The following is a 26,389-nucleotide window of genomic DNA, read 5'->3' on the forward strand; positions in this document are numbered from 1 at the left end:
GTGAATATCAATCTCGTTCGGCGTTTCCACTCTGATTTATGTATCTCCGAATAACTAAAAAATCTTAAAATCCTAATCAGGTTATTCAGCTTGTTCCATTCCAGTTGAAACTACGTGCTTGGTGACTGTTTTTTCAAAATAAATTTGAGGGGGATTATTTACAACTCCATATTTTGTACCAAGTTTGGGGGTGTTTCATAAAGCTGTTCGTAAAGTTACGCATGACTTTACGAACGCCTTGAATATAAAGTGCCAGAAAGGATGCCCAAAGTTTGTCCTGATGTTTTAACAAAGTGTGACTATATTTCCGATAACCTCAATCAAATTATGGCAAAATATATACTTTGCATTCAAAATGTTTGTTATTATAAGATTGTTAATCTATATCTGAACAGTTCAACTTTAGTCGATGCAGTTAAAAATTATTTGAGCACCCCATTTGACTTTTCATTTTTAAGTCATTCGTAAAGTCATGCGTAACTTTACGAACAGCTTTATTAAACACCCCAAAAGTCAAAGGAATCGATCATCTTGCTTCGGTTACATAACATAATAGGTGTGTGTATGTGTACAGTGTAGGATAATTTTGCAATAAATGGTAAAGTTTCGTTTATTAACCAATGGGATTTCGTACCAATTTGAGGTCGGGAACTGGTAGATAAGATAAGAGATTTTCTTGAATTTTCTTTCCGAATCTCATTCGTTTCCCTCACCTCCATCTCACTATGTCACCTTCCGTCTTCTTATTCTCCCTTTTTAGTGTCCTCCACCATCCCTACCACCTCTCCCTCTCTGTCTCTTCCATCTCTTGATCTCACCCTATATCTGTCTGTCTGTCTATCTTTTCTCTTTCTCTCCCTCCCCCTCTCTCTCTCTCTCTCTCCTTCTCTCTCTCTCTCTCTCTCTCTCTCACTTCTTTGTTTCTGTCTGTCTGTCCATCTGTTCTGCGTCTGTATAATCTCTGCATCTCTCCCATCCCTCTCCTCTCACCGTTTCCCTCTATTTCACTCAGTGCATACCCCAAAATCAGGAACAGTTTGTTGACAGAGAGATTTGTTTTCGAGTTTTGTTCTGTTTGTCCCACTTCTAATGCTCCCATAAACCCTAATACGCCTTCAATGTGAGCCAAGTCGACTGTGTCTCGTCTACAGTGAGTTAATCTGCGAGATAAACATTAACAAAAAACATGAATTCATTTAGAAATTACGATTTTTGGCAAACCAGTTCGATTTAATTTAAAACGGAAGACACGGTATTCATTCAGTTCAAGTATATATCCGTCACATTAGGATTTAGATACCCAGGATTAATCAATGTCAAACTCATACATGTCTTGTCCATCAATGTTTTACTGAAGACGTGTCCGGGGGCGGGAGTTGGGGGAGGGTGGGGGGGGGGGGGGGGGGGTAATGCGATATCCTAATCATGTTAGCAGAAGAATGTGTGTAATATAGAGCCCGAATGGTGTAATCATGAATTGACAATCGTTTGAATGATTCGACAATTGAAGAATAGCAGAACATCTAGCGCTTAGAGAATTCGGTGGTAAGCGCTTTATAAGTAACGTTTTTATTATTATTATTATTATTATCATCATTATTATTATTATTATTATTATCGAAAAGGCGGGCATCTGATGAGTAACGGTATAATGGACTATACAAGTTTGCTCCTTAACTAGATTCGACAATTATTGTAGAATAGTTCTTCTATGTTATACCACTTGACAGTCAGAGAAAGATCTTTTGTGGTAAAAAAAATACACTTTGAATTTAGCTTAAAGACAGACTGTCAAGCTATTCGATATCGCTTTTTATTTAATACAATCACGTTATAAATGTAAAAGTAATATTTGAAAGCGACCTGGGCCGTACCCCGTGAAATAATATAAGGTAAATGTAATACACCTCAATGTATATTCAATCCCAAGAGCAGAAACCTAAGCTGTTACCATGCACTCATGAATTATACAGCTACCCTCTGCTAATATAGCTTAAGCTTGCTGTATTTGTTCAAATATCAAATTAATCCTAATTCAATACAGCAATCTGGGACCAAATAATGTCAGTAATTTGATCGGTTGATGACGCCTTGAAAAAAAGTTTAAAAACCCGCCCTTTTTCTTATCTGTGTGCACTTAAAGATAAGGTTGAATTCTGGTCATGCGATTGCATTGCGAAATAAACGGTGTGGAATCTATCAGAAAAAAGTTGATCATGTAGCATATAAGTATTGGTTTGTACTGCACTGCAAGGTTCTGGAGTCATCAACATGATACAGTTACACGCACTGTACACAGAGCTTGAAGTATATGGGACTCGGTCTCATTTTTAAGCTGTTACTTGTCACATTAAGTATATGAACGCATTTGAAGGGCTATGCTTTTCAGGGAACATTTTTTCTCTGATGTTCTTCCATACTTGCATAAAAACAATGATAACGCTCACAACTTATTTTTCACCTCTCCCCAAAACTCAACTTTCTCTTTAAGTCGTCCAGGTATATTTGTGTCTTGGGTATTTAATGAGGTGGAAAATAATTGGCGTGAAGAGTAAAATATTTCTGCTGAGTAAGGACCGGGAATTTTAAAAGAAACATATATCTTGCATTGCACTCGTGATCACACAAATCATCCTCGATCAGGATTAATTATTTTTGTTTAATTAAAAAATATTAGTTTATCATAATTTTCAAATAGTCATAATTATCATTGTTAGAATACAATGTTATAAAAAACAGAAACAATTGATATTGAGGAAAGAATTGGGTCAGCACTAAATTGGCAATTTTTTTTGAGTGAATGAAATGTTCAGCTTTTTAGTTTCAGTTTCAGTTTCAGTTTATTGTTTTCCTTATTCCACATGGTACATGATTTCACATGATATTACAATATAACACAATTCTTTGTAAATTGTAATCACACAAAAGGAAATTAGATACAGGTTATAAATTTAGATATTGATCAAGTGATTTAACGGCTTTCACGAGATGAATATATTTATTTGATAGTGAAATATGATGAAACCTAATAAAAAGCCAAGCTTGTAAAGAGTAGGTTCCGTATGAAATATGATGACAGGTGCTGGTAAATCATGAATTGTAGAGAAAGTGAAATTTTGGCGAAGCTCCTTTACATTAAAGCCGCCGAAATTAAATGTTTACTTTAACATCGCATTGGTTCAACCGTAGTATGGATGGTAAAATCCTAATCCACTTACTGGCTTTGTCTGATCTAAGTCATGAAGCATACAGACATTCTGTCATGTGGTTAACCTAATCAACGGGGTTCAAGAGTGAAATAGTAATGGTCACAATTCTGTTTTCATCAAAACACAAAAACATTTAGATAAAATATCAAGGAAAGCGCTAAATACCTTCTTAGGACTTTTAAGAATTGTAGTCGATATACAGCAAGATACTCACTGTTTTATTGTATTTGGAGATTAAAACTAATTCATTGCGTTAGGTAGCCCCACACCGCACCCTATACACTATCATACCAACTCCAGACCAACTTCAGACTGACCGATTATTGGTCACGCTAACGAGGCCGTCATAAGACCGAACACATATCTCTACATTACTCCTACTGACCACGTCGGTTTGGAGTCTACTTCAGTGCGATGTGACAGTGGTACAAGCGTATACTGTCTGTTTGGTCTGTCCAAGGAGTTACCTGTCCAGGGTCTGATGCAGGTCTTGTCGATGGGACTTTATTGGGACTTTAAATTATTATATTAGCCCTTGGCTTCACTATACAGTTCTTATTACTATTTCTCACATAAAAAAAGACATGAAACATACCCATCACCATCTTATGTATGTATTTGTTTGTATTTATGTACGTTTGTGTGTACGTTTGTTACGCGGTAACCATCGTCACGTAGATCTATTTTATTAAACAATTTATGTAGGAAACTTACTTTTCAAGCAAATGGACTGGTTTCCTTCAGAGCAATTGTTATCATATTGCTTCAGAAACTCGTGGGCCACAGTCGAATTTATATCAGTGAACCATATCGGCTCTGGGGGCATGAATATCATTATATAAATATGAGATTTGAATCTCTCCAGATCCGCATAGCAACTATAGCTTGCGACTGATATGGGACGTATCAGGCATCACATGACGCTTGCTGAACACAGTTGAGGTAGTCTGTAAGGACAGACTCTAATTTGACACGTTACCCGTTTCCTAAAGCCTTGCGAAGAGCCTAGATCTGTCAGTTTCTGGCCGCTGTGTCAGTGTGAAATAAGGGTTAGCGTTAGGAATATGAGTGGCTTTAGTACAGAGCTGATTGTAATCTCATAGTGCAGACATCGTAATGCACAACGACTGACGATGGTTTGTACCTGCATACTATGGCTCGGGCACTCCCCTCTCTATGGACTAAAAAGTTTAACCCCCTTATATGAACCCATACTTCACTCGCTATATTAAGCACCCTCGTTTCGAAATCGTTCTGAGTATAAGCCTATGTAATGTATGAAGTTTTGTCTGATATCACGAAAATGTAGAAGCTGGAAAATAGTGACAAAATAAGAAAGGAGAGGGGCGCCAATTATGTATACCTGACACGTTTGGCTGCATAAATTCTTATTATTATGTAGCCATACTTGTATGCAGAGCAAAGAGAGAGAGAGAGAGAGAGAGAGAGAGAGAGGGAGGGGGGGGGGGGGTTGCCTGGAAGGAATTTATAATTATGTCTCCGATGATTACTGGGGACGTGTTTTGATCCTTCCACGACTTTATTACCTATTAAGGAACATTACCATTGCAACTGTTGAAACCGTTCTCCAAAACAGCATTTTTCTCATAACTATTTGAATAACATGAATCATATTATCCTTATAATCAGTCACGGATCCATATTCCATAATAATTCATGCTCCGATTGCTCCCAAAGCTGATGTTACTTAACTCTCAATGACTAAGCAGCACAATGCTCCCAATCCCCTTGAGCAAACCATTAAGGTCAGCTAGGACATTAGGATCAAATGTTTGGTCTCTAGAGTCAGGAAACAAACATATTTTCCTCAGCAATTAAACTTGGACACCTGTGGATTGCTGCTTTGTTCGACTTAACAATTTCTCCCCAAGCGCGCGTTTCCCCTCTAATAAAGACTTTAATCAAGAAAAGAACGTCCCTATCGGGGCATTGATCAGTCCTTTCAGTAATTGAAGGAGAGGTTAGAGGAGGGAGGGTATGTATGTACCAGTCTGCCTCTTGTCTGCGGTATCGAATTGAAAAGGATTTCGAAACAAGATGTGACCAGTCGACCATACATTTTATTTATCCTGCTCATACACCCTTGAAAAATATTATAAATGATTATGTTTGAACTTTCATCCGGCACACCTGTCTATAATAACGAGTTATGGTATGAACAGACTATAGCATCAGAAAGAAGCATTGCAATCCGTCATATTTTGGGGAGGGGACTGTTATTTCCTTTGGGGTGGCAAAGTGTCTTGGCATTCAGTCTGCAAATTGTTGAACTTGCAGTGGACACATAATACACGTTAAACTATACTATGATATCATGATATGATAACACACTGAATGTGTTATATTGATTACGATTATGTTTATCAATAACTTTTAATAACTCGAAGTTATCAATTAGTTAACAGACATAGACCAGTATGGCGGCCGGGACAATTCGAAATATAATTTAACCGCCTGTAACCGTAGTACGATTGATAAAATGTTTGCAGTTGTAGTGAAGAAAGGAGCACCGCATGATTACCTTAAAATAAGTTTTATATTGCCTGAATCGATAGACAATTATTCACTAATTAACGTGGTTCAGATTATTGAAATTCTCGCTCTTTAATTTCAATCGTTTCGCGTTAATATAATTACTTGATCAGCAGATACGCTTATATACGGTAAAACAGAAATACTAAAACATTACCAGAAACTCATTGGTCGTACTCTCCTAAAATTTAAACCCGATGCTTTTGAGAGGGGTTAACAAAGAAAGTTATATAGTCTGAGGTCTATAGGTTGCTGTCATCTCCCTGGTTTAACTGAATTGGTAGAATACCATAAATGTGGATCAGAGTGTTTGAGTTCTGTAGAGCTCAGAGGCATACTCATGTAGCTCAAGGCTTGACAAGATAGATCCACCAAGCTGTCGTCACGACGGAATTGGAGGACGTTTATAGTTAGATCCGACTAGGGGACTGTCCCTCTCTAGAACATATTTCATTCTTACAAATTGCAGTCTGAAATACTTCTCACATATCTCGTATCATTATGAAGGAAATAAGACGAGCCCAAACTTTCACTTCTCATAGTCCGCTCATGATTAAGAACGAATGTGACATTTCTATGTGACTGGTCGTGACACAATTCGTACAGAAGAAACAATCTTCAATATCCGATGACTCAAGAAGAATGATGCTTGTCCGAGTATACACGCCTGAACCGTCAAATTGAAACCTCATGTAAGTTGAAGTTCATTATGAATAGGATTTAGGTTAAATGTATAGCAGGTTTGCATGTTAAATTTTATGAGAGGGGTCCTTATACTGAGACTGCTTAAATCTCTTGGTCCATATTCTACTCATTTAGTTGAACCAGACCCTGGGTCCTGAGATCACGTTAACTAAGGACTAAAACCTCAGACTATCTTCCATAGTTAAAGGTAATACAAAGTTTTGGGAAATTTTGAAAATTGGGTGGATAGTGATTCTTTACTATTTTGATATAATTGGATGCCTCTGTAGATGTGTTATAAGCACTAGAAATTTAGCCCCTAAAACACTTCTACTTTCGAGAAAAAATTGAATATAAAAATTTACCGGTGCTCCCGGTAAATTTGGATAAATTTCAAATAGCGCCTACGGCTGTTCAATGGTAGCTACGACCATAAAAATCTCATAATATGTAGTTGTGATATATAATTTTCAAACGGGAATAGCAAATCGGTCGATTTTCGTCAATAAACATTGTTTTATAGCTTAATTAATATCTTGACCTTGAGAGGGAGCTATACAACATAAAGAGTTTATTATTTACAATTTCATAACTTAAGACTCGATTTCAACCGCGACAACGATCACTGAATATTGTAGAATCGCATAGGCTTCCAATATGTTCATTTGAACCGAATTCATGACCCCATACCAAAACTTTGTAATACCTTTAACACAAATTTTAAACGAAAGGTTAAAGCAAGCGTCGGGCTGAAAGTTTAATGGAATATGAGTTAAGGAGATCAATGCTGAGAGGGATTCGGTAATAACCCTTTAATGGAAGAAAATAAATGTTCATTTGAATTGAATTGAAATTGAAGTTGTTTATCGCCCTTCCTGCAGCTCAATGTCGTTGTTGAAACTGAATGGGTAGTTCTTATTAAAGCTTATCTGCCACAGTTTACAGGAGGGATTAGACTGCCCTGCAAGGTCACTGGACAGGTGGTTATCTCATCAACTCAGCTCTCAGTTAACATAAGAAAAAGAGGACCATGGGGGACCAATGGTCACCGATTAGGCATTGTTTGTTATATAGAGGGCGCAAGTAGCTACAAGTAGTGCAGTGGGCCTTTAAAACAAATTGTTTTCTCCTTTGCCCTCTGATCCACGTTATGTATAGCTGGGTCGTCATTTAATAACCAGTTTATCCCCTGGTTGCCTTTAACCTAAAATATATTAAAAGGACTATGGATTAACCTTCTGGTTCTAGGTCGGGACGATGCAATCTGGCCTAGGACTGCCCCTACCGTGGATACCGTGGATCCCGTGAATGCATCGGTTGTGATATTTCCCTCTTGACCGTGTTTGTTTCTTAGAAAGATTTTTTTTTAACATTATAACTCACAAAGAAATAACTTTTCGTGACGTCAATTCAAATATCTAGAACGTTAATGTACTAGCAACACAAATACCACAAAACGAAGCAGTTTCTATTCATTCAAGACATAAGCATTTAAAAACCTATCCTAAAATATTGTGCTTTCCCGGTAAGATTTCCAATATAAAAACAAACATTTAGATGTAACCAAAACCACTCACTCCACCATTAAGCCATGACAATTTGTTTGCGCTGGAGCTTATAGGCTTATAGAGTTTTGGCGCAAATCCAGTTCAGTATGACGTGTAATCATGATAATACAAGATATGGTATTGATATTCACTATTCCCCATGAAACTGTTCACAAGTTTCCGATGTCCGAAACACATTCATTTCTAATTTATATCCCTATTGTCTTCTTGGCTTTCCTTAAACATTTAGGTTTGACATATTTGTGGCCTGTAAAATGTTTCCTTGATTTTAGTCTTGGAATCCATTATTATTCATACCACCTGCAATTTTGAATAAAACAGGTAATGGGTTGGAACATGTTATTTGATACTAATAATTACTAAGGTCGCTATAAAGTGTTATTTCTTGTTGCCAGTGTTATTGTATCAAATTGAGGGTTACATTCGTTCATATAATATACATTAAAAACTCATTCGTACTGTAACTGGGAGTTTTGTAATTAATACGCCTATAAGTTTTATGTGTGGTTTTGGGTTTTAGCGGAGCGTGGTCGAAAGTAGCTTAAGTGCAGTCATAGGGGGGGGGGGGGGTATTACTACTTTAATGTAAGACGAGGGTCCTTATAAGAGGGGTAATTGCATCATCTCACATTTTATTTTATTCTTTCTCTCGTTGCCCCATCGTCTCTCTCTCTCTAGCTCTCTCCCCTCTCTCTTTGGTTATTGAAATTTGATTAAGGCACGTGACCCTAAGCCTTCCGAAAAGTGCCGAGTGCAAATACCTTTAGAACCTGCCGAGGTATTATAACTAACAATTAATTTTGTTCACCTCTTCTCTTTGGAAGTACCTCAGGCTCAGTCTTAGCAACTTTTACTTACGATTATTGTTATCGTCCCACGTAATAATGCGATAAATTTAAATATGACATTATGACGTAATGCTTATCTCTTTATTCGATACCCTTTCACAAAGAATGCATATGAACTTTAAGATTAAGCATGGGAATAGATTCAAGCCTCTGACCATGCTTATCGTGGGTGTACTCACTTTAAAAAACAAGAATATAAAAGTATATGAAATTCTCGTGCAACATCTTAAAATGTATCGCTGGGGCTGATGCAAATAACTTTAAACAAAATCCTTAACATACTTAATGTAATCAATACGGAGGAAAATTGAATATGTGTAAACTAGACCAGGTGGGGGTGGGGGGGGGGGGGGGATGAGAAGGGGCGATTAGGATGGGAAATGTATCGTCTTTCAGGGATTATTAGAAATATGTTCTTGTGCATAAAACCTGGAAATGATAATGTAATACAACTTCACACTAGGAAAGATATTAGGAAATTTTTCAAAATAGATCATATCCCAATAAAAATAAAATTATCAGCAAAAGAGATATTTTTGAAGAATTATATTTGTCTATTGTGAATCTTTGAGAGAGCATTGTTGTCTATTCTATATCGAGATTCAATCTATTCAAACATTGAATATATTCAATAACGGCGAATGATTATGATCTTTAGTGGGGTTCCATTTAATAATCTAGAATGTCGTTCTCATACCACTCGCAGATGTTATCTAAAGCGGACGGTATTATCTGAACTTTATTGCGATAATCTTTGAGGACAAATTTTGTCGGTCAGAAGTATTAAAGGCTCTCAGACAAAATGGAGAAAAGGACCCCCTCAGACAGGACGGCAGAAATTTTATTTTTGAAATATTTTAAATATCTTCTGCCTTAAAGGTAATACAAAATTTTGGTATGGGGTCATGAATTCGGTTCAAATGAACATATTGGAAGCATATGCGATCCTACGATATTCAGTGATCGTTGTCGAGGTCGAAATCGACTCTAAATTTATGAAATTGTAAATAATAAACACTTTATGTTGTATAGCTCCCTCTTAAGGTCTAGATATTAATTAAGCTGTAAAACAATGTATCTTGACTAAAATCGACCGATTAGCTATTCCCGTCCGGAAATTAGATAGCACAACTACATATTCTGAGATTTCCATAGTCGCAGCTACCATTGTACGGCCGTAGGAGCTATTTGAAATTTATCAAAATTTATCGGGAGCACCGGTAAATGTTTATATTCAATTTTTCTTGAAAGCAGAAATGTTTTAAGGACTGAAATTTCTAGTGCATTTAATACATCCACAGGGGCATCCAAATATATCAAAATTGTAAAGAATCGTTATCCACCCATTTTTCAAAATTTACCAAAACTTTGTAATACCTTTAAGATGAAAGGGTCAGCAAGAAGGGCAAATGAAGTTAAACGAGTCAAAACTAGTAATCTTTTATGTTATATTTCAATAGGCAATTCGGAAATCTGTTTACAAATTGTTTTACTCCAAAGTTATTTGGTTGGGAATCTGAATACACTAACAAAAATGTGGAATTGAAAGGTTTCTAGCCTTGGACAAACTAATGAAATTGTATCAGAGACAAAGAAAAAGAAACAAACAAACAGATAAGTGGGAAAATAGAAGAAAGAGAACAAATTGTGATTTTAGGCTTATAGTTCTGTCACATAGGTGTTAGTTTCAAGTTTTAAATTACAAAACAGTTTATCTCAAGTATAATGATGCCCTGTTTTGGAGATTATCCAGGTTGCACCTTAGCGCACATTTAGAGCTTGCGGATGTTTTCACGTTCCTATCCATTTACACCGGACATTTCTTGTGCAAGCCCTGAGTAGAACGATAAGGCCATCAATGGGCTGCAGTTTGTTCTCTTCTGAACCAAGATAGGATGAACATGGTGAGGAGGATATCGACATGAGAAGAGGAGGGATAAGAAGAAGAGCAGGAGGAGGAGGGGAGGAGGAGGGGAGGAGGAGGGGAGGAGGAGGCGCAAGAAGGGAAAAAAGAAGAATAAGAATAGGAAGAGAAAGAAGAAGAAGAAGGAGAAGAAGAAGAAGAAGTAGAAGAAGTGAAGAAAACAGAAGAAGAAGAACAGAAGATGATGAAGAAGAAGAAGAAGAAGAAGAAGAAGAAGAAGAAGAAGAAGAAGAAGAAGAAGAAGAAGAAGAGAGAAAAAAAGAGAAAAGAACAGAAGATGACGAAGAAGAAGGAGGAGGAGGAGGAGGAGGAGGAGGAGGAGGAGGAGAAGAAAAGGAAGAAGTAAAGGAAGAATGATGACAAGAAAAAGGGAGAAGATGAAAACGAATGAGCAGTGTGCGTTCCAAAAACGCACAAAGAAAATTTAACAAGCTGTTGTTTTCTAAATATTTCACAATTCCTCTTCTGAGTTAGATCGATGTACCTTACTGACACCAGGGCCCCTGAAATGGCTGGACTTACGGTTTGCCAGTGTTTCTACATGTTTCTATCTTGATCTTAATAACTGTTGAACTCAAACTCTAATAAAAAAAGATAACTAATAATAATTTCGTTTAACCAGGGAATCCTCATCAGCCTAATTGCTGTTCTTCCTGAGGGTCCTGTTATCTTCTCCATGTTGTTATTACCCCCAGCTACTGCTAGATACCCACCTAGTGGAAAGTGGCAAATTTTTATTCATGGCTTGCCAAAGGATGCTTGTGCTGAGCTGGGATTTGAACCTTAAACCCGTGGATTGAGAGTTAAATGAATAGACCACTATCCCACACTACTTCCACAGTGTCTTGCATCGTTTTTTAACAGCATAAGTAGAGGATCTTAAAGAGATTTTTGTTTCTTGCTCACGTAGTGTTCTGGTTTCATGGTGTAGATGATGGTTAGGTCTTGAGGAGTGATGTGAACATTTCGTGGGCTGTCAGACCACTTAGGTTATTTCCTAGCCAATTATGGATCCGGCATGAGTAGTCGAATTTCTCAATTCCATCGATCAATGTACACGGACTGGTAGTGAGTGAAAGGGTTAGAGGAGGGAGGACTCGGAGGAGGGAAAGGGAGGGGGAAGAAGGAGTCGAAAGGGCATTTGAGCTCACGGTTAAGAGTTCAATATCAAGGGAAGGGTGGGGGCGGAGGGGATAACTGAGAAGGTGTGTAGATATGAGTTGGTAAGGTTAGGTACAGGTTGCGTTCAAACCTGATAACTGTCCGGAATAAGAAGAAAAAAACACTACATTTGGAAGCTAAGATATCAGCAAGCAAAAATCAAAATTGGACTGATGGGAAATCACTTTTTTTGGTAAGAAAAACACACTCACACACACGCACACACACACACAAATGGACAGAAATTTGACAAATATCAAAGACAGTTACAAGATAATTGGTATATGAACAGGTGAAAAGTGGAGCCGTTGACAACAATATGTGTGAGCGTGTGTGTGTGTGTGTGGGGGGGGGGTGCATAGAAATAGCCTGGTTCAAGAGAAATTGTGCTGACGAAATAAAAGATGACAACTCAAATGAAGAATAGGGTAGATCGACGAGAGTGACGAAGAAGAAGAAAGAGACAAGCATAACAGATTATCAGAATTCAGAAAAGTGATGATGTAATACTACTAGTCGATTGATATAATCAAGTTGTCAGTCAATATCTGACCAATTATCGCACCATGTTGATATCTGCGGGGTTTCTTTGGGGGGTTTGAGTCAAGCGCAGCAGCGGCTTTGGGGTACGAAATGCAAAATAATCCTGAACAATTACACGAAATTCACCAAGTCATCGTCCCTTTGACGAGACAATTCACTTATCAATCGATTGCCATGTGTCATGAAGGCGAACAATCGTAGCATTCTTATGAATAGCTATAACAAGATTTCATTCTCACGCATGCACGCCACGTCACAGTATAGACTGACATTTTAGCTTTCGAGACAGTGGGGTAGCCAGCGAGAGGAAGTGTTTGGCTGGCCCTGTCCAGGCCGGGGGCCAGCCTGTTCTCTCCAGTGAGCCAACCGGTATCTAGCTGTTAGATATTCATCGTCTCCAAGGTCTCTACTTTAATAGTTTTGTTCTGCAGGTATGTTCTTGTCCTGGGCAAGAACTCATATTCCGAAGGCTGGATATCACTTCACAGAACATGGTGCTTTGATGGCAAAGAGCTAAACCCAGTCCAGGGTATTGAAGATGGCAGTGCATAGAAAAATAGTTTTTTTGTTTGTTACCCTTTCCCTTTAGACCTGCTTTTGCTCGATGATGAAGAAAGAAAGTTTTTCATAAACATGCATTTTGTTTCTTATAAGTAATGATCTACTGGGCCTCTCTCTAATTCTAATCAGGTTTACTTAACATGATTAAACGGGAAAAGAAAGCTTATTTGTGATTGGCTTACCCGATATGAGATATTTCCTTATAATTGAGTTTATCAGGCTCCAGTCAAATAGTACTAAAATCACTTGACTGAAAGCTTTCAGTTAATGAAATCTGGAAATGAGACTTTAGATTGAGAGAAGATGTCTAAAGATAAAGAAATCCTTCATGACCATAGGCGTATACATGCAACCTAGGGAGGATGGGGCGTTTACCCCCTCTCCGCTTGTTTTTCATACGAAGGAATATGTAAAAGTACAAAAGAACAAAACAACCAACATTTATGACAGTGCTGTGCGAGCGTTAATTAAATCATTTCATTATCTGCCCTAATCAAGCGCCAGAAAATTCATCGCAATATTTGAATTGTCCATTTTCCACTCACTTTCTGAGTGACGTCACTCTTTTACTCCATGTGCGCCAACAACTGCGCCATTGACGTCCTGCGCCAGCAAAATGACGTACCTTAATCTTTGTTTACGATTTTACCTTCGTGTTCCGTAAGCAGTGATTCAGCTTGAAGGAGAACATTCCAAAAGCATTATACAAGAAGTCGATCAAAATTTCTTTCTTTATTAGTGTGACATTGATTGAAGGCAGTGTACCTGTACCACAATGTGTACAACGTGACCGCTCAATAATATTATCGATTGGTAGATCAATAGGGACCTACTAAGAGATGCACATTCCATTGACTCAAGCCTATAGGTAGTGATTGCAGGGCCCTCGGGGAGAACACTATTAATGCTGATGAAGCTACCCTGGGGGAAATGGGACATTTTATTATTATTATAATTATCATAAAAAATAGATATTAATCTTGCTCATTCTTAACCACCTTAGTCGATGATTATTTTTCATTTGCCGACCTCGCTAGGTCATGATTAGCTGACACCAGACTTGGTGGAGAAAAACATTAATGGATGTACAAGTCTCGCACACAGCAAACCCGTAGTCCCATCAAGAAATTCCCGCAGTCTCTCGAAGAGTCTTCGGTTGAGGAAAAATATAAAAATAATGACTTTTCTGTATAGGGAGATTGGTGGAAAATGCAGAGCATTACATACATGTAAGTCCTGTTGGTCATAAACCAAAAGGCTACTTCTGGTGATTGACATCACCTGTTATCGGGTAAACACTCAAATGGCGTCGAATTCCCAATGAGAGCCCACTACTATGCGTCTTTAATCTTATCTAGTAGCAGAAATGTAGTATTTATACTACAAACAAAATCAAAGCTATAAACCCAAAAGCGTTTTTTTTTAGTAATTTGTTTATGACCCGAAAATGAAAGAGACTATAGAATAATGTGACCGAAGAGCGCTGTTTTTGTTAAAGAACATTTTAACCCTCTTTTGTGGTTTATGTGTATGTGTGTATGTGCGTGTGTGTGTTTATGTCTTTGATGGACATTTCATTTTAACCAAATTATTGGCGACCTATCGCTATATAAGTAATGTGTACCCGCAAAATATAATCGACAGGACATAGTTAATTATTAATACCTAAGACCATTACGAGGTATAAAATATGAAGTATATAACCAAGTAGTACATGATACGAGTTACCGGTTACATGGTCCATCATATAAGATCCATAACTGCCCCGAATATTATGTTAAGGTTATGTAATTTTTCAGCATTGAAACAGTGTGCAGTTACAATAAAAGAGTGTACCTTTACAAGTTTTATGTTCAACTTGATCACGTTTTGAATCGGTAAAATCAAGGGCCTGACCACAATCACATTAGACATCGTTTGACCAAATATTGTCTGCTTCATTTACTACCAAACAGAGGCGAACGGGGCTCAGTTTTGTGGGAGCACATCGTAATTACATTTTAGCGTACAACTTCTGCTTCTTTTCATTACCTAAATGGGGGAGCGGAAAGAGTTTTATTCACCCAATATCCGTTATGATGATATAAAAATCAAAAGTGCTCTGGCGAAGGTTATGACATAACTATGATGATGAGTGTTAGAAAATGTCAATATTATTGAATGAAGCAAATAATGGATATCAAAGTAAATAATAGGATAGAGCAGATGGAATAAGAAACGTGTGCTTCTCCCCATACACAATTCTACCCTAACTTTAGTATGTTAAGTGTCTGATATTCTCAGTAATTTGTTTTAATTGAATGTAATACTAACTGGTCCTAGAAAGTATTCACGTTTTCCATATTTTTCCAATCCTCGTTTGAGAAAAAACATAAACAAACAAACACACCACCCCCCTAAAAAAAAAATATATATATATATATATCACAACCACCGAGTCTCGTTTCATACTAATGAATTGAGCTTGACGAATATTGCGGTTTAGAAAAAGTTTTGACGATTTTCCCACTTTCTGACATCTAGATCCAGTGCCTTCTACTTTTTTTTGGTGGGGGGGGGGGGGGGATTCAATAGCCGATATCAGGGGATTATTGACATTGAATGTTTTTTGCGGTTGACCATAAATCTTTATGTAATGAGCTACTTGGTTCCGTCAAATTATTGGGGAAATGCTTTAAAAGTTCTTCCGTTTTCTCTCTGACAGTTTAGTCATGAATAAGGATTTTGAAATGTTATGACTCCATGTTGGACTGATGGGGGTTGGTGGGTGAAGGAAGGAGATGAGACGACTTTCAACCCTGACCATATTCGTCAAAGAGGGATTAGATTTGCGATTGGGCTGTGGTTTAGGTTGGTGTTAGGATTGGTTTTAGTGTATGATCCAGGATTGAAGTTGGGTATTTGTTAGTGTGGTTGAATGGTTTGGGTAGAAAGTGGACCCTGGAGCAATGTTCACAAGAGCGTGTGTCAAGAACCGGGGCTGGGGCGAGGGGGGAGGGGGGGGGGGGGGGAGTGGTGAATGCCCTCTATTTGTTAGGGTTCCCCTCTAGGATCCGCCCCTTTAGAACCTAAAGGCATCGTATGTAAGGTCATCGATCGTGCCATCTTTCTCAAGATTCGTGGAGGAATTATCAAATTTCTCCCGGGAAACGGCATTTTTAATTACAACGAAGAGTGAGGCACGGTGAAATTTAATTATTCGGGCGTTTAACATTACCCCCGTTTCCAAGCTTTTAAAGCTTATCTGCCATAGTTTACAGGAGGGATTAGACCGCCCTGCAAGGTCACTGGACAGGTGGTTATCTCATCAACTCAACTCTCAGTTAACATAAGAAAAAGAGGATCATGGGGGACTAATGGTCACCGATTAGGCATTGTTTGTTATATAGAGGGCGCAAGTAGCTACAAGTAGTGCAGAGGGCCTTTAAAGAGAGGCTTTGGAAACGATGAAATTCGAATGAAAATCTTCATTACGCCCTCTCTGTTGAATTATGCATAAAACTTGACGCTTGCGTCGTACATTTTTCTCTCGTTAACTTTAAAGATATTGATATATCGACAATACATATATATATCTACAAATGTTAATGAACTATCCAGAAAGTTTAACGATAATAAAGTAAGACTAATTATAGTGGGCATCGCTAATTTCCAATTTTCTTTTCTTTTTGTCTCATTTTTCTCCAGGAATTTTATCTTCAATGTGATTTCTCAGGGTCGTGCTAACAACACATTCGCTCGGCTTGAAAGAGGAGAGATTACAGTCACACAGGTATAGCAGATTGATTTGCTTAGATTGGTTTGATTTGATCAATGAAAGCAACAAAGATATCATTATTCTGAATAGGATCTACGATTTTGTCATATGTTAGTAAAGAGTTCAGCATTACAAATCACTTTTGTTCAATTGTTCATTTCTCTTGTTATACTTTGAATGTAGTACTAAATTGTCTGCACTAATTAACTTGTCTTCTATATATCAAAATATGATTATCATTATGAAATAATATACATTTCACTTAAATCTAGAATAATTATCCTTTCGTTGTGCCAAGATAGAAGTTTAGTTTTGACTTTCCCCAGTTTCACGACCACACCCTTCTCAAAAGTGCACTCTCATTTATTTCATCATCGGTTGATAGTTCCAAATTAACCAACTCCTGATTTAATACAACTGATAATCAATTGATTTGAACAGCCTAGTTGTATTAATTAACAGTCCAAAGAATCTCAAACGAATTTATTTAATTGACCAAAGTAAGACTGTAAAATAGCATGCTCACGATGGTGAAAGCCCACCTTCTCCATGCTGGTAAATGTGCAAGTGATTTTATATTTGGGTTCTATTTTTAATGGTGTAAATATGACCTTTTTCACCGCTAATAGAAAATTCATATTTCCCTTTTTGAAGGAAGAGGGTACTTTCGGTTATTCATAATCCATTACACGTCAATCTTAACGTGAGAATATGGTAAATGTGTGTCAAAGGGCACTGGTCAGGCATGAAAAATGGAGAATGAAAAGGAAATGAAGAAGTAGGAATGAATAGGACGCAAATAGAAACATCATAATCACAATCATAGTTTCCTTTGTGGGAGAGCGAATAGTTCTCCACATCCTTAACCACAAAATGTCGATGAGAAATTATTAATGCCTTTCACAAAGGGCTTAATGACTCGACACGTTAAAACAATCAAGGAGAAGGAAGGGAGCATTCCAGGAGTAAAAGCAAGAAATGAAGAGATGTCAAATTTTACAAAAGATATCAAGACTTAGATAAATAGTGAATGGAGAATGACAGAAGAAAATGTATTTCTTAAATTTGTTTTAAATGCTTACAATTTATTTGTAATGTTTTGTTGGAAACATGAATAAATTTGAAATCTTTGAAATCTTTGAAACATTCTGTTAAGAGGAGCAAGACGATTAATAAGTGTAGGATGAATTCTAAAGCCGTCCCAAAACGAGGGGGAACTTTTTGTTTAATATTGATTAGCTTCTTTAGAAGAAGAGGAAGATGGAGAGAAAAGAATCAAGATTCAAGGGTGTATGAAGAGTAGAGTTTGTGGAACTATTTAACTAAATTTCCTTTGTTCAAATCATTCTTCTTCCCCTTTCAATTCCTTTTCCTAGTTTGCTACAGAGTTTGAGCAGGAATGCAGGCGGGTGGCGGAGGCACAAAGTCTGGTAATACCTGATAGTTTCAGCGCTACTGAGATGGTTAACTTCAAGGATCCGGATCTTATTCCTGAGATGCTGAACGCTGTAGCCGTGCTCAAAGAAAACGGTAAGGAACAGAAGCAACAGACAATAAATCTCATCTTACGATAATGAAATTTCTAAAGATATCACCCGATAAATGTAATATACATTTATATTGCGCCAATTAGAATCACAATTTGGCTAATTGCCAATGAACTATCGGCTGTCTTCAGCGCGTATTGTCTTGTTCGCATTCAAAATACTAATGTACCGGTATTGATTGTTAATGTCAGATACGAATTCGAAGCAGCGAATTGTACCCGTTTTAAACAGAATGCGAAAAACATAAACGATTATGCTTGTGTTTTGGATACTTTCAGGCTATATGGACACAACTTCGATTAATTCGTCGAAACTTTGTTTGCAAACCCAGTCCACACCATTCTACAGACATTAGTTTGTTAAAAAGTATAGATGTTTGGAATTTACTGGAAATAAATCAATAAGAACCCTTTGTGAACAATTCATGTATCTTACAGAAATTGTGCATGATACGAGGTCAAAATCATCTGGCGATCAAAACACTAACACAGTAACACTACTGGCATATTCCTAATGCCACTGATCTGGATGCATATGTATATATATATACCTCAGTAATTAATTTGTCACGTTTTGTCAAATAAATGTCAACATTTGAACCAATCTGAACCAAACGGCGACAAAATATCACAGGAAAAAACTATTTTAGGGTAGGAAACGGACTTGCGAGGCTTTTAACTACATGGCCAAAGTGATGTTTCTCCATGCTCTAGGCATTGCCGGGTGACTACGCACTTTGTCCACTTCGTGTGGAGATACTCTTTAATTACCATAGGAAATACCTGATTGGACGTAACCTTCGACACTTTTTTCCTTGTAAAAACACCTCTTAATTTCATGACAGCTCCAATTTACATTGACGTCTTGCTGGCTGGGGCCAGTGATAATATACAAGTGTGTTATAGGGCGCATTTTACGACTTTCTTTAAAGGGGAAATCCAACCTAGACTTGATTGTAAACTATTCTAAAAGAAAGCATAAAACATCAAAGAAGCACACTGATGAAAGTTTGAACGAAATCGGGAACGAAAGGAGAAAGGGATGCGTTAAAAAAAAGTTGTAATCATTATGTATAGGCTAAATCGGCAATTGCCTTGTGACGAAGTGTCGGACAACCTTCTTTATTTATTCCAACACATAAAATGACTTAAATGACATTTTTCTAAATTGCAAGACCCAGAAGGGTATTTAATTTTAAGAAAACCTTTAAGATATGCTGCTCATATATTTGACATTGCCCCGAGGGAGAATGTGAATGTGAGAAAAACAGGAATTTATGGTATTTGTGTACACTGCGAATGCGAGATTTGTTCGTGAATACGTCACAACCCATTTAAAATCTGCACAGATTTAGTGATCTCACATTTCAAACACTCATAACTTTCTTATTATCGATTCGATTTATTTCAATCTTTCGCCATTCTGTTTATCGTATTTTTCCGCTTTCATACAAAAGAAATTATTACCAGGGTTTTGGATTGCCCTCAAATTTATTTCATGAATGGCTTTCAACTCCGCTTAAGTATTGCCGTAAAAAATACATAGCCTAATATTTGCTCGGCTTGCCAAAAAAGATTGACAGAAATAGGCCCATTAGCTGAGGTGGGATGTCTGAATGTACCTTCTACCTGTCTTGTTTTCTGATTTTGCAAAGAGTGGGAACATGAAGTGGTTTAAAAAAAATGATTACTTGATTAGTACATCCATTACTCGTAACTAAAAATAAAGCTAACTCTTTTTGAACTATTACCTCGATGACGTAAATGAGTTTGCAGGATGTTAATCCGATTAGATCTCCTTTTCTCATGATGTCACACTTTTCATCTTCTGTCATACACATTTCTGTTTTGATCGTTAAAAAATCAAAGAGAAATTGTTGGCGCGTCATATCGCGATTCAAATCTTTGGAAAAGGAAAATGGACTCTTCGTCATCTGTCATCGAGACTTGATCGAATCGAATTAAAATCTTACCGCAAGATTTCACCACAGAGATGATCCATTGTGGAGAGATAAATTTTGCTTTTACGTCATTTGATCTTTTCAATTATCTCTCATTATAAATTGAATCATTTAACCAATGATTGATTGAAATCAAAAGAATTGTCAAAATAAAAAAATACTTCTCTAAGTGAAGTATATCCCTGATGATTTGGTGATTTGCTTTACACTACTCCCTTTGAATTTGATACTCTAATTTAAAGGCATTTACTATCTGTCGGTGGTTATGCGAAATTGTGGAAGTAAGTCCTGACCCGAAATTGATACAAGCAATGATGTCTGTAAACTGAACCTTTAAGAAAAACACAGATTAGCCGTATATCGACAGGCTCTATTATACCCACGTTTAAAGGGCGTTGCAAGGATTTGCTCGGTAAAATTTTAAAACTTGTAAAAGGGCCGAAATCTCGTTAAAAAAAATCATAAACGAAAACTTTCCGAAATGCATGGTGGCGAAATATAAATTACTAAAAAAGTTACATTGTTTTTCCTTTCAAATTTGTAATTTGCAGCTGGCAGTATTTTATGCACCTTTTTTGTTGTGTACACAATGAAGGCTTCATTTTTCACGGGTAAAGAGAAAACCACAGAGTCTTTTGATCTCAGATTTTGCACACTAGTTTTATAAACTCATTTTGATGCTACAGATACTTATTTAGTTGATTTTTTAAGGGCTTGAAAATCCCTTAAAACGAAGGGGGGAAACGATGATAAAACACAAAGTTGCAAAAACGAAACATTTTAATTGCGGCTTCGTGAAGGTATAATTATATTGGGTGAAGGAAAGGTTGAAATAGGGGAATCGCTGGAGAAGGCTTGTGGGTGTGGCATGAAATATTACCCCAATCCTTTTCTAGTTCTGCCAGCAAATTCATAAATAACTTCCTGCAAGTTAGTCAATAGAATTATTTTTCTCTTGCTCTTTTTGTTCTTTTTGCCGTTGTATCTTCAACACTTTCAGCAAAATTTGACCCTCACCTCATTAAAACATTCATCGGCGACTTTAGTTAGGGCATTAATTTTCGCTAGTTTAAAAAATCTGAAATTTTCGAAACGTCAGTAGACGCCTTACTTAACAAAAGTGTCACGCCCTGTCTGGCTCTTTAACAGTTGGTAGTTTCATTAGCCTATATTCCAAAATAAAACGTCTATTGGTAATTAGTTCTCCAAAGGGAGAACTCCAATACGACAACTGACGTGTATAGTGCCTCATTAATCTCTACGTAACACCTGAATCATCGGTGGGGGGGGGGGGGGGGGGGATCGATCCAGAGAATGAGTTCTCACTTTTAAGAAAGCAAGACAAATGATCGAGGTAATGCTCAGTGGACAGGGCGATGGTCTTGGATTTGGTGTTCTAAGGTTCTGGACCAAATCGATGCCCTGGTACCCATAGACTCAAAATAGATTTTATTATAATGTCTGTAGTCCTGCGGATAGGACTCAAGGCTGTAAGCATTCTGACATTATTCTTTTAAACTGTGAATTTTATAGATTTACACTGCGACAACAACAACGGTTCTACAACACATGCCCTTGCGAATATTGCTTCGCAGACAATTTAATATTTTACAAGCAACCTAACCCTAAAACCAATTCTATAATCCCATATCTCTGACGAGATTATATAGAGTCTCGCCGGTGCAAATGTCGGTTCACCAGAAAAACATTAAAGCGGTGCTACTGAGTATAAATTATATTTATGAAGGGATGTACAAAACAGAAAACGAGAATAAACAATCAATCGAATCACGTTTTGTTCTATTTGTTTTCCTTTTTTTATAACAGGGGTGCAGACATGCGCACTTACCAATAACTACATCGACAACACCTCGAACCGAGCCTATGCAGCAGGCGGATTAACGGCTTTCACCTTCTACTTTGATGAGTTTGTCGAATCATGTCGGTTAGGTATCCGAAAACCTGATCCCAACATATTCCACGAGGCTTTGGCGAGACTAGGAGCCGAAGCCAGTCAGGTATGAGACACCCCTTTCTTTCCTTCCCCTCCTCCTTCCCCTTCCCCTCCCCCCTCCCCTCCCCCTCCCCACCCCATCCACTTATTTTATATGACCCCTTCTCATGTTCCGACACCCAACGAAATTTCAGTCAGTCTTTGTCTGTAATATTTTGTCCATTACATATCGGCATAAACGTATCAACAGGATACTTCATTTAAAAGTTAAACATTTTATTTACCCATATATTAAGCAACGTTAAGCAACATTAGTACTAAAAGGAACATTAAGAATATTTCATGGGATTCGATTTAACAGATTGTGACCGAACTCTAAACGGCGAAAGTTAATCTTTGAAAATTCTTTGATTTCGTTCTTTACGTATAAAAAAAAAATGTGCACATACCAAATTAAATAAAATTCCCATTATTAGCGTTAAATTATCATTCTATGTATTTAGGAACGGGTATGAGTTATACCTTGCATACCTACATGTTTTAGTTTATCAAGTACGAAATCCAGATATTTTACGCCTGTATTAAAGTATTACAGACTTCTCATATTACATGCCCCATATACAATTTCTGGCAAATGTATACCTATGAGTTATACCTAAATCATTCAAGATGTTTGACCTATAAGTCCTATGGAGCCAATTGTAATAAATACTCTTTTATAAGCTCAAATGTCGACACATCAGTGACGAAGTGATTGTCAGAAGTGCGAACACGTCGTGTTGTGTTGCCAATTTAATGCCACTCAAAAAGAGAAAGGATCCCCGCAGGTATTTCAACACAAAAACAAAGTGACAGTTGTCCTCCTTCAGTCATATATAATAAAATATAACCCAATAAATACGTATAATTTATGTTGTAGAAATCTGTTTCTCGTGAAGAAAATAAGTTTTAATGGCTAGACGGTCGTGACCAGCCTTTTCTCTTTAGAGATCACGGCGAAGATCATTTTGGCCAAGCAACGGCTGTTTAATCGTTACCATGGTTATCTAGCTCCCCCACTCTGACATATGCTTGATGCGCTTAACCTACGATTTAAACTCGTGCAACCACACAGAAATACACCTTTCGAAGTTATGTTTATTCTCGATTCTAAATACTCCATAATTAATGATAATGTCGTATTAAACAATATTGACTATCTATATCTTTTAGAAACTATATGCACTTTTATATTGATTTATCGGTATATTTCGGTTGTTATGGTAACTGTGAAATGACATGAAGACATAGAATATATCGCATGTTTAGCATATAATGACTTCGAACTAAAACATGTATATCCATCATTCCATCTCTGTAGGATTTAATCTTAGAGTGAAGATTTGTATTACAAAATATATAAAACTTTATGCCACTTTGATAAATGTTTAAAATATGATTGAACATCATGCTTTGCAGCTATCTAGTTTCTCTTGTTCTTACGGCATCAAATGTTGTATTTGTTTACAAAGACTATGGAAAAACCACATGAAACCAACAAACAAATTTATCAAGTTGGGACTACAAAAACTATATTACGAAGTTTAACCCCTCCCTTTCCTTGTAAAGCTCAGAGGGATTTAATTTCATAACCATTTTGATATTTACTGACAGGCAAGGAAACAGAATTAGATTCTAACCTCAATGTTTGTGTTGGCAGCCTTTGTTGGCATATTAGTTTGATTAGCGTTTCTGATTATGTTATTGGTGTTATGTTTGTCTCGTAACTAATAGCGATACGTAGACGGGGAGGGAGTTAACCGTGACTATAACGTTTTAGAGTGTATGTGCGTGTGTGTGTGTGTGTGAGCGGGGGCGGGTGGGTGGGGGGGGGGGTTGTGATACATTAAGACAAAAAACATCCAAAGTGTTTGGGGCATCTACGTTACTCATAACAGAAAGCGCCGCATGAACTTACTGTAGGTATTAACAAAATATTAAAAAATTGTACTGATTTTAGTATGTTCTCCTGTAAAGGCAAACAGAAAGTACCTCTTTCCACGACATCAGTAATATAATTAAGTAGAGAATATATTTTATTACAATATAGTGAATGTTTTTCTAATTTACATTTATTACTTATTTAGCGTCTAACTTCTTTCCTTTTCTATACATGTACTGGTGGAAGTGGTTATTGTATTAATTCCATATTTATGCGCATGAAGTGCATGTTTGAAAAGACGATATATAGATGCATAAAAGAAAAAAGTAACAAAAGTAAAAATGAAAAAAATACAACCCCTTTAAATCCAAAGGAAGGCTGTGTTAAAAGTATTGCAGTACGTCCCTGAATACGTTGGTCAAACGTGACTAAGTTATTATAGGATTTATTAACCAAAAAGAAGTCCTTGATGGTAAGCACCAAAAAAGAATTAAAAAAAATCAACAACTAAAATTAAACAATAATATAATAACAAAAACAACAACAACATTATTTTGCATGTGAACTATGCTATGAAGAGCATGATTTTATCCCAGCATTGAAACGATAGAAGAATCTAGACATCCAGAAACTGAGTGGGGGGAATCAGTTGGCTTGAGAAAGTCCACTGGATGAAAGCTTGTCTACTAAATCTTAAAGGGATCGGGTAACTTTGTCTCAGATTCTGAAACAAAATTCTGGATTTAGCTCATGCTGCAGTTATAATTATAAACCTTTGGGTCAGTCAGGAACCCAATGACTTTTACAAGCCGATCCCCTGTCTGATTATCAAGATATTTATGATTAGAATTACAAATTTTAAAAACCGTTTGCTAAACGGTTTTCGCAACACTACAGTCTACTGGGGAAAACGAGTATGGTAAAACCGGTCACTCAAAGATTTTTACTTTTTTGAGGCACTTCTTGATCATTTTGAAGCGCAATTTTTTTAGGGCTTCAATATTACACCATATCACTGACACTGATAACACGTAGGGCCGTGTATCTCAGATTTAACATTGTTAAACGATCCCTTCAATGTTGGTAGAAGCCTAAATTTATAACACATTCTTAATAGTCTTGTGTCCATTACATCATTCTTCCATTTAGGCTGTCTTCTTAGATGATTCTGAAGTGAACACAAAGGCCGCTGAAGCTCTTGGGATAACAAGCATCTTGGTTCAGGACCCGAAGACTGCTCTAGAACAGCTCAAGATCGTCACTGGCATCGATGTAAGTTCAACATGAAAAATAAACATCATTTTCTAAAAACTCTTTGTCAAATAACTACATTTATCTTAATTGTGTGAATGTGTGAAGGAGAGGGAAAGGGGGATGAGAACGAGAGAAAGAAAGAGATTCAATTTTCAATTTCAATTTCAATATATTTATGCAACCATTATAACAATTTCAAGATTAACAAAAACGGTAACAGCAATGAAATTGAGAAAATATTGAGAACAAAATAAACGATTGGGAGATGGAAAGTGAGAGAGAGAGAGAGAGAGAGAGAGAGACAGAGACAGAGAGAGAGAGAGAGAGAGAGAGAGAGAGAGAGAGAGAGAATGTGTATGTGTTTGTGTGTATGTGGCGATGTGGATGCATGTTTGTGTTTGAAGGAAACAATAAGATATAAACTGAAAAAGATTGAAAGAGAGAGAGAGAGAGAGAGATATAGAGAAGGGACAGAAAGAGATAAATGAAGCAAGACAGGGAAAAAGAAAATGTGGACATATCATTCGTACGAATGTATTTATAAATTCACACCAAAGAACACCAGCATACTGCTTTTGAGAATTCATTTTTCATGGACAAGTTACACCTTACACGGATGATTGTATGTAAAGCATACTTTGTAGAGTGTATCATCTTTTATGTTAATTCCATGAATCATTCAGCTTCTACAAAAGATACCTAATAATCTTACCCATTGGTTCTGAATCAATGAACACAATCCAACTTGATTAAAGTGACCTTAGAGCATGATGACCATTGGCCAGAAAGTTATACCCATGTCACTGATCCTTGAAAAGTTATATCTTATCACGAATGATTGTTTGTAAAGCATACTTTGTAATAATAATAATAATACACAATATTTAAAAGCGCTTAATACTGGTGTCTCAAAGCGCACCATATTCTGACTAAAAAATTATTTAC

The 26,389-nt window shown here is 36.9% G+C and overlaps 1 protein-coding gene across 5 annotated transcripts in view; it reads left to right on the forward strand.

Moving 5' to 3' along the window:
- The window catches only part of eh2 (soluble epoxide hydrolase-like protein 2), a 52,888-nt gene that overhangs the window by 6,801 nt on the left and 19,698 nt on the right, over positions 1-26,389 (forward strand). For all 5 annotated transcript variants that reach the window (XR_004063325.1, XM_030980173.1, XM_011663212.2 and 2 more), the window contains 4 exon segments: positions 16,739-16,823; positions 18,185-18,338; positions 22,143-22,333; positions 25,340-25,462. Coding sequence is in view for 4 of the 5 variants with exons in the window: in XM_030980173.1 (XP_030836033.1) it covers positions 16,739-16,823; positions 18,185-18,338; positions 22,143-22,333; positions 25,340-25,462 (553 nt within the window). In the remaining variant the exon portion in view is untranslated.

This window comes from Strongylocentrotus purpuratus, unplaced genomic scaffold (assembly GCF_000002235.5).
Source record: "Strongylocentrotus purpuratus isolate Spur 01 unplaced genomic scaffold, Spur_5.0 spur5_scaffold_11, whole genome shotgun sequence".
In the NCBI taxonomy this organism is placed as follows: Eukaryota; Metazoa; Echinodermata; class Echinoidea; order Camarodonta; family Strongylocentrotidae; genus Strongylocentrotus; species Strongylocentrotus purpuratus.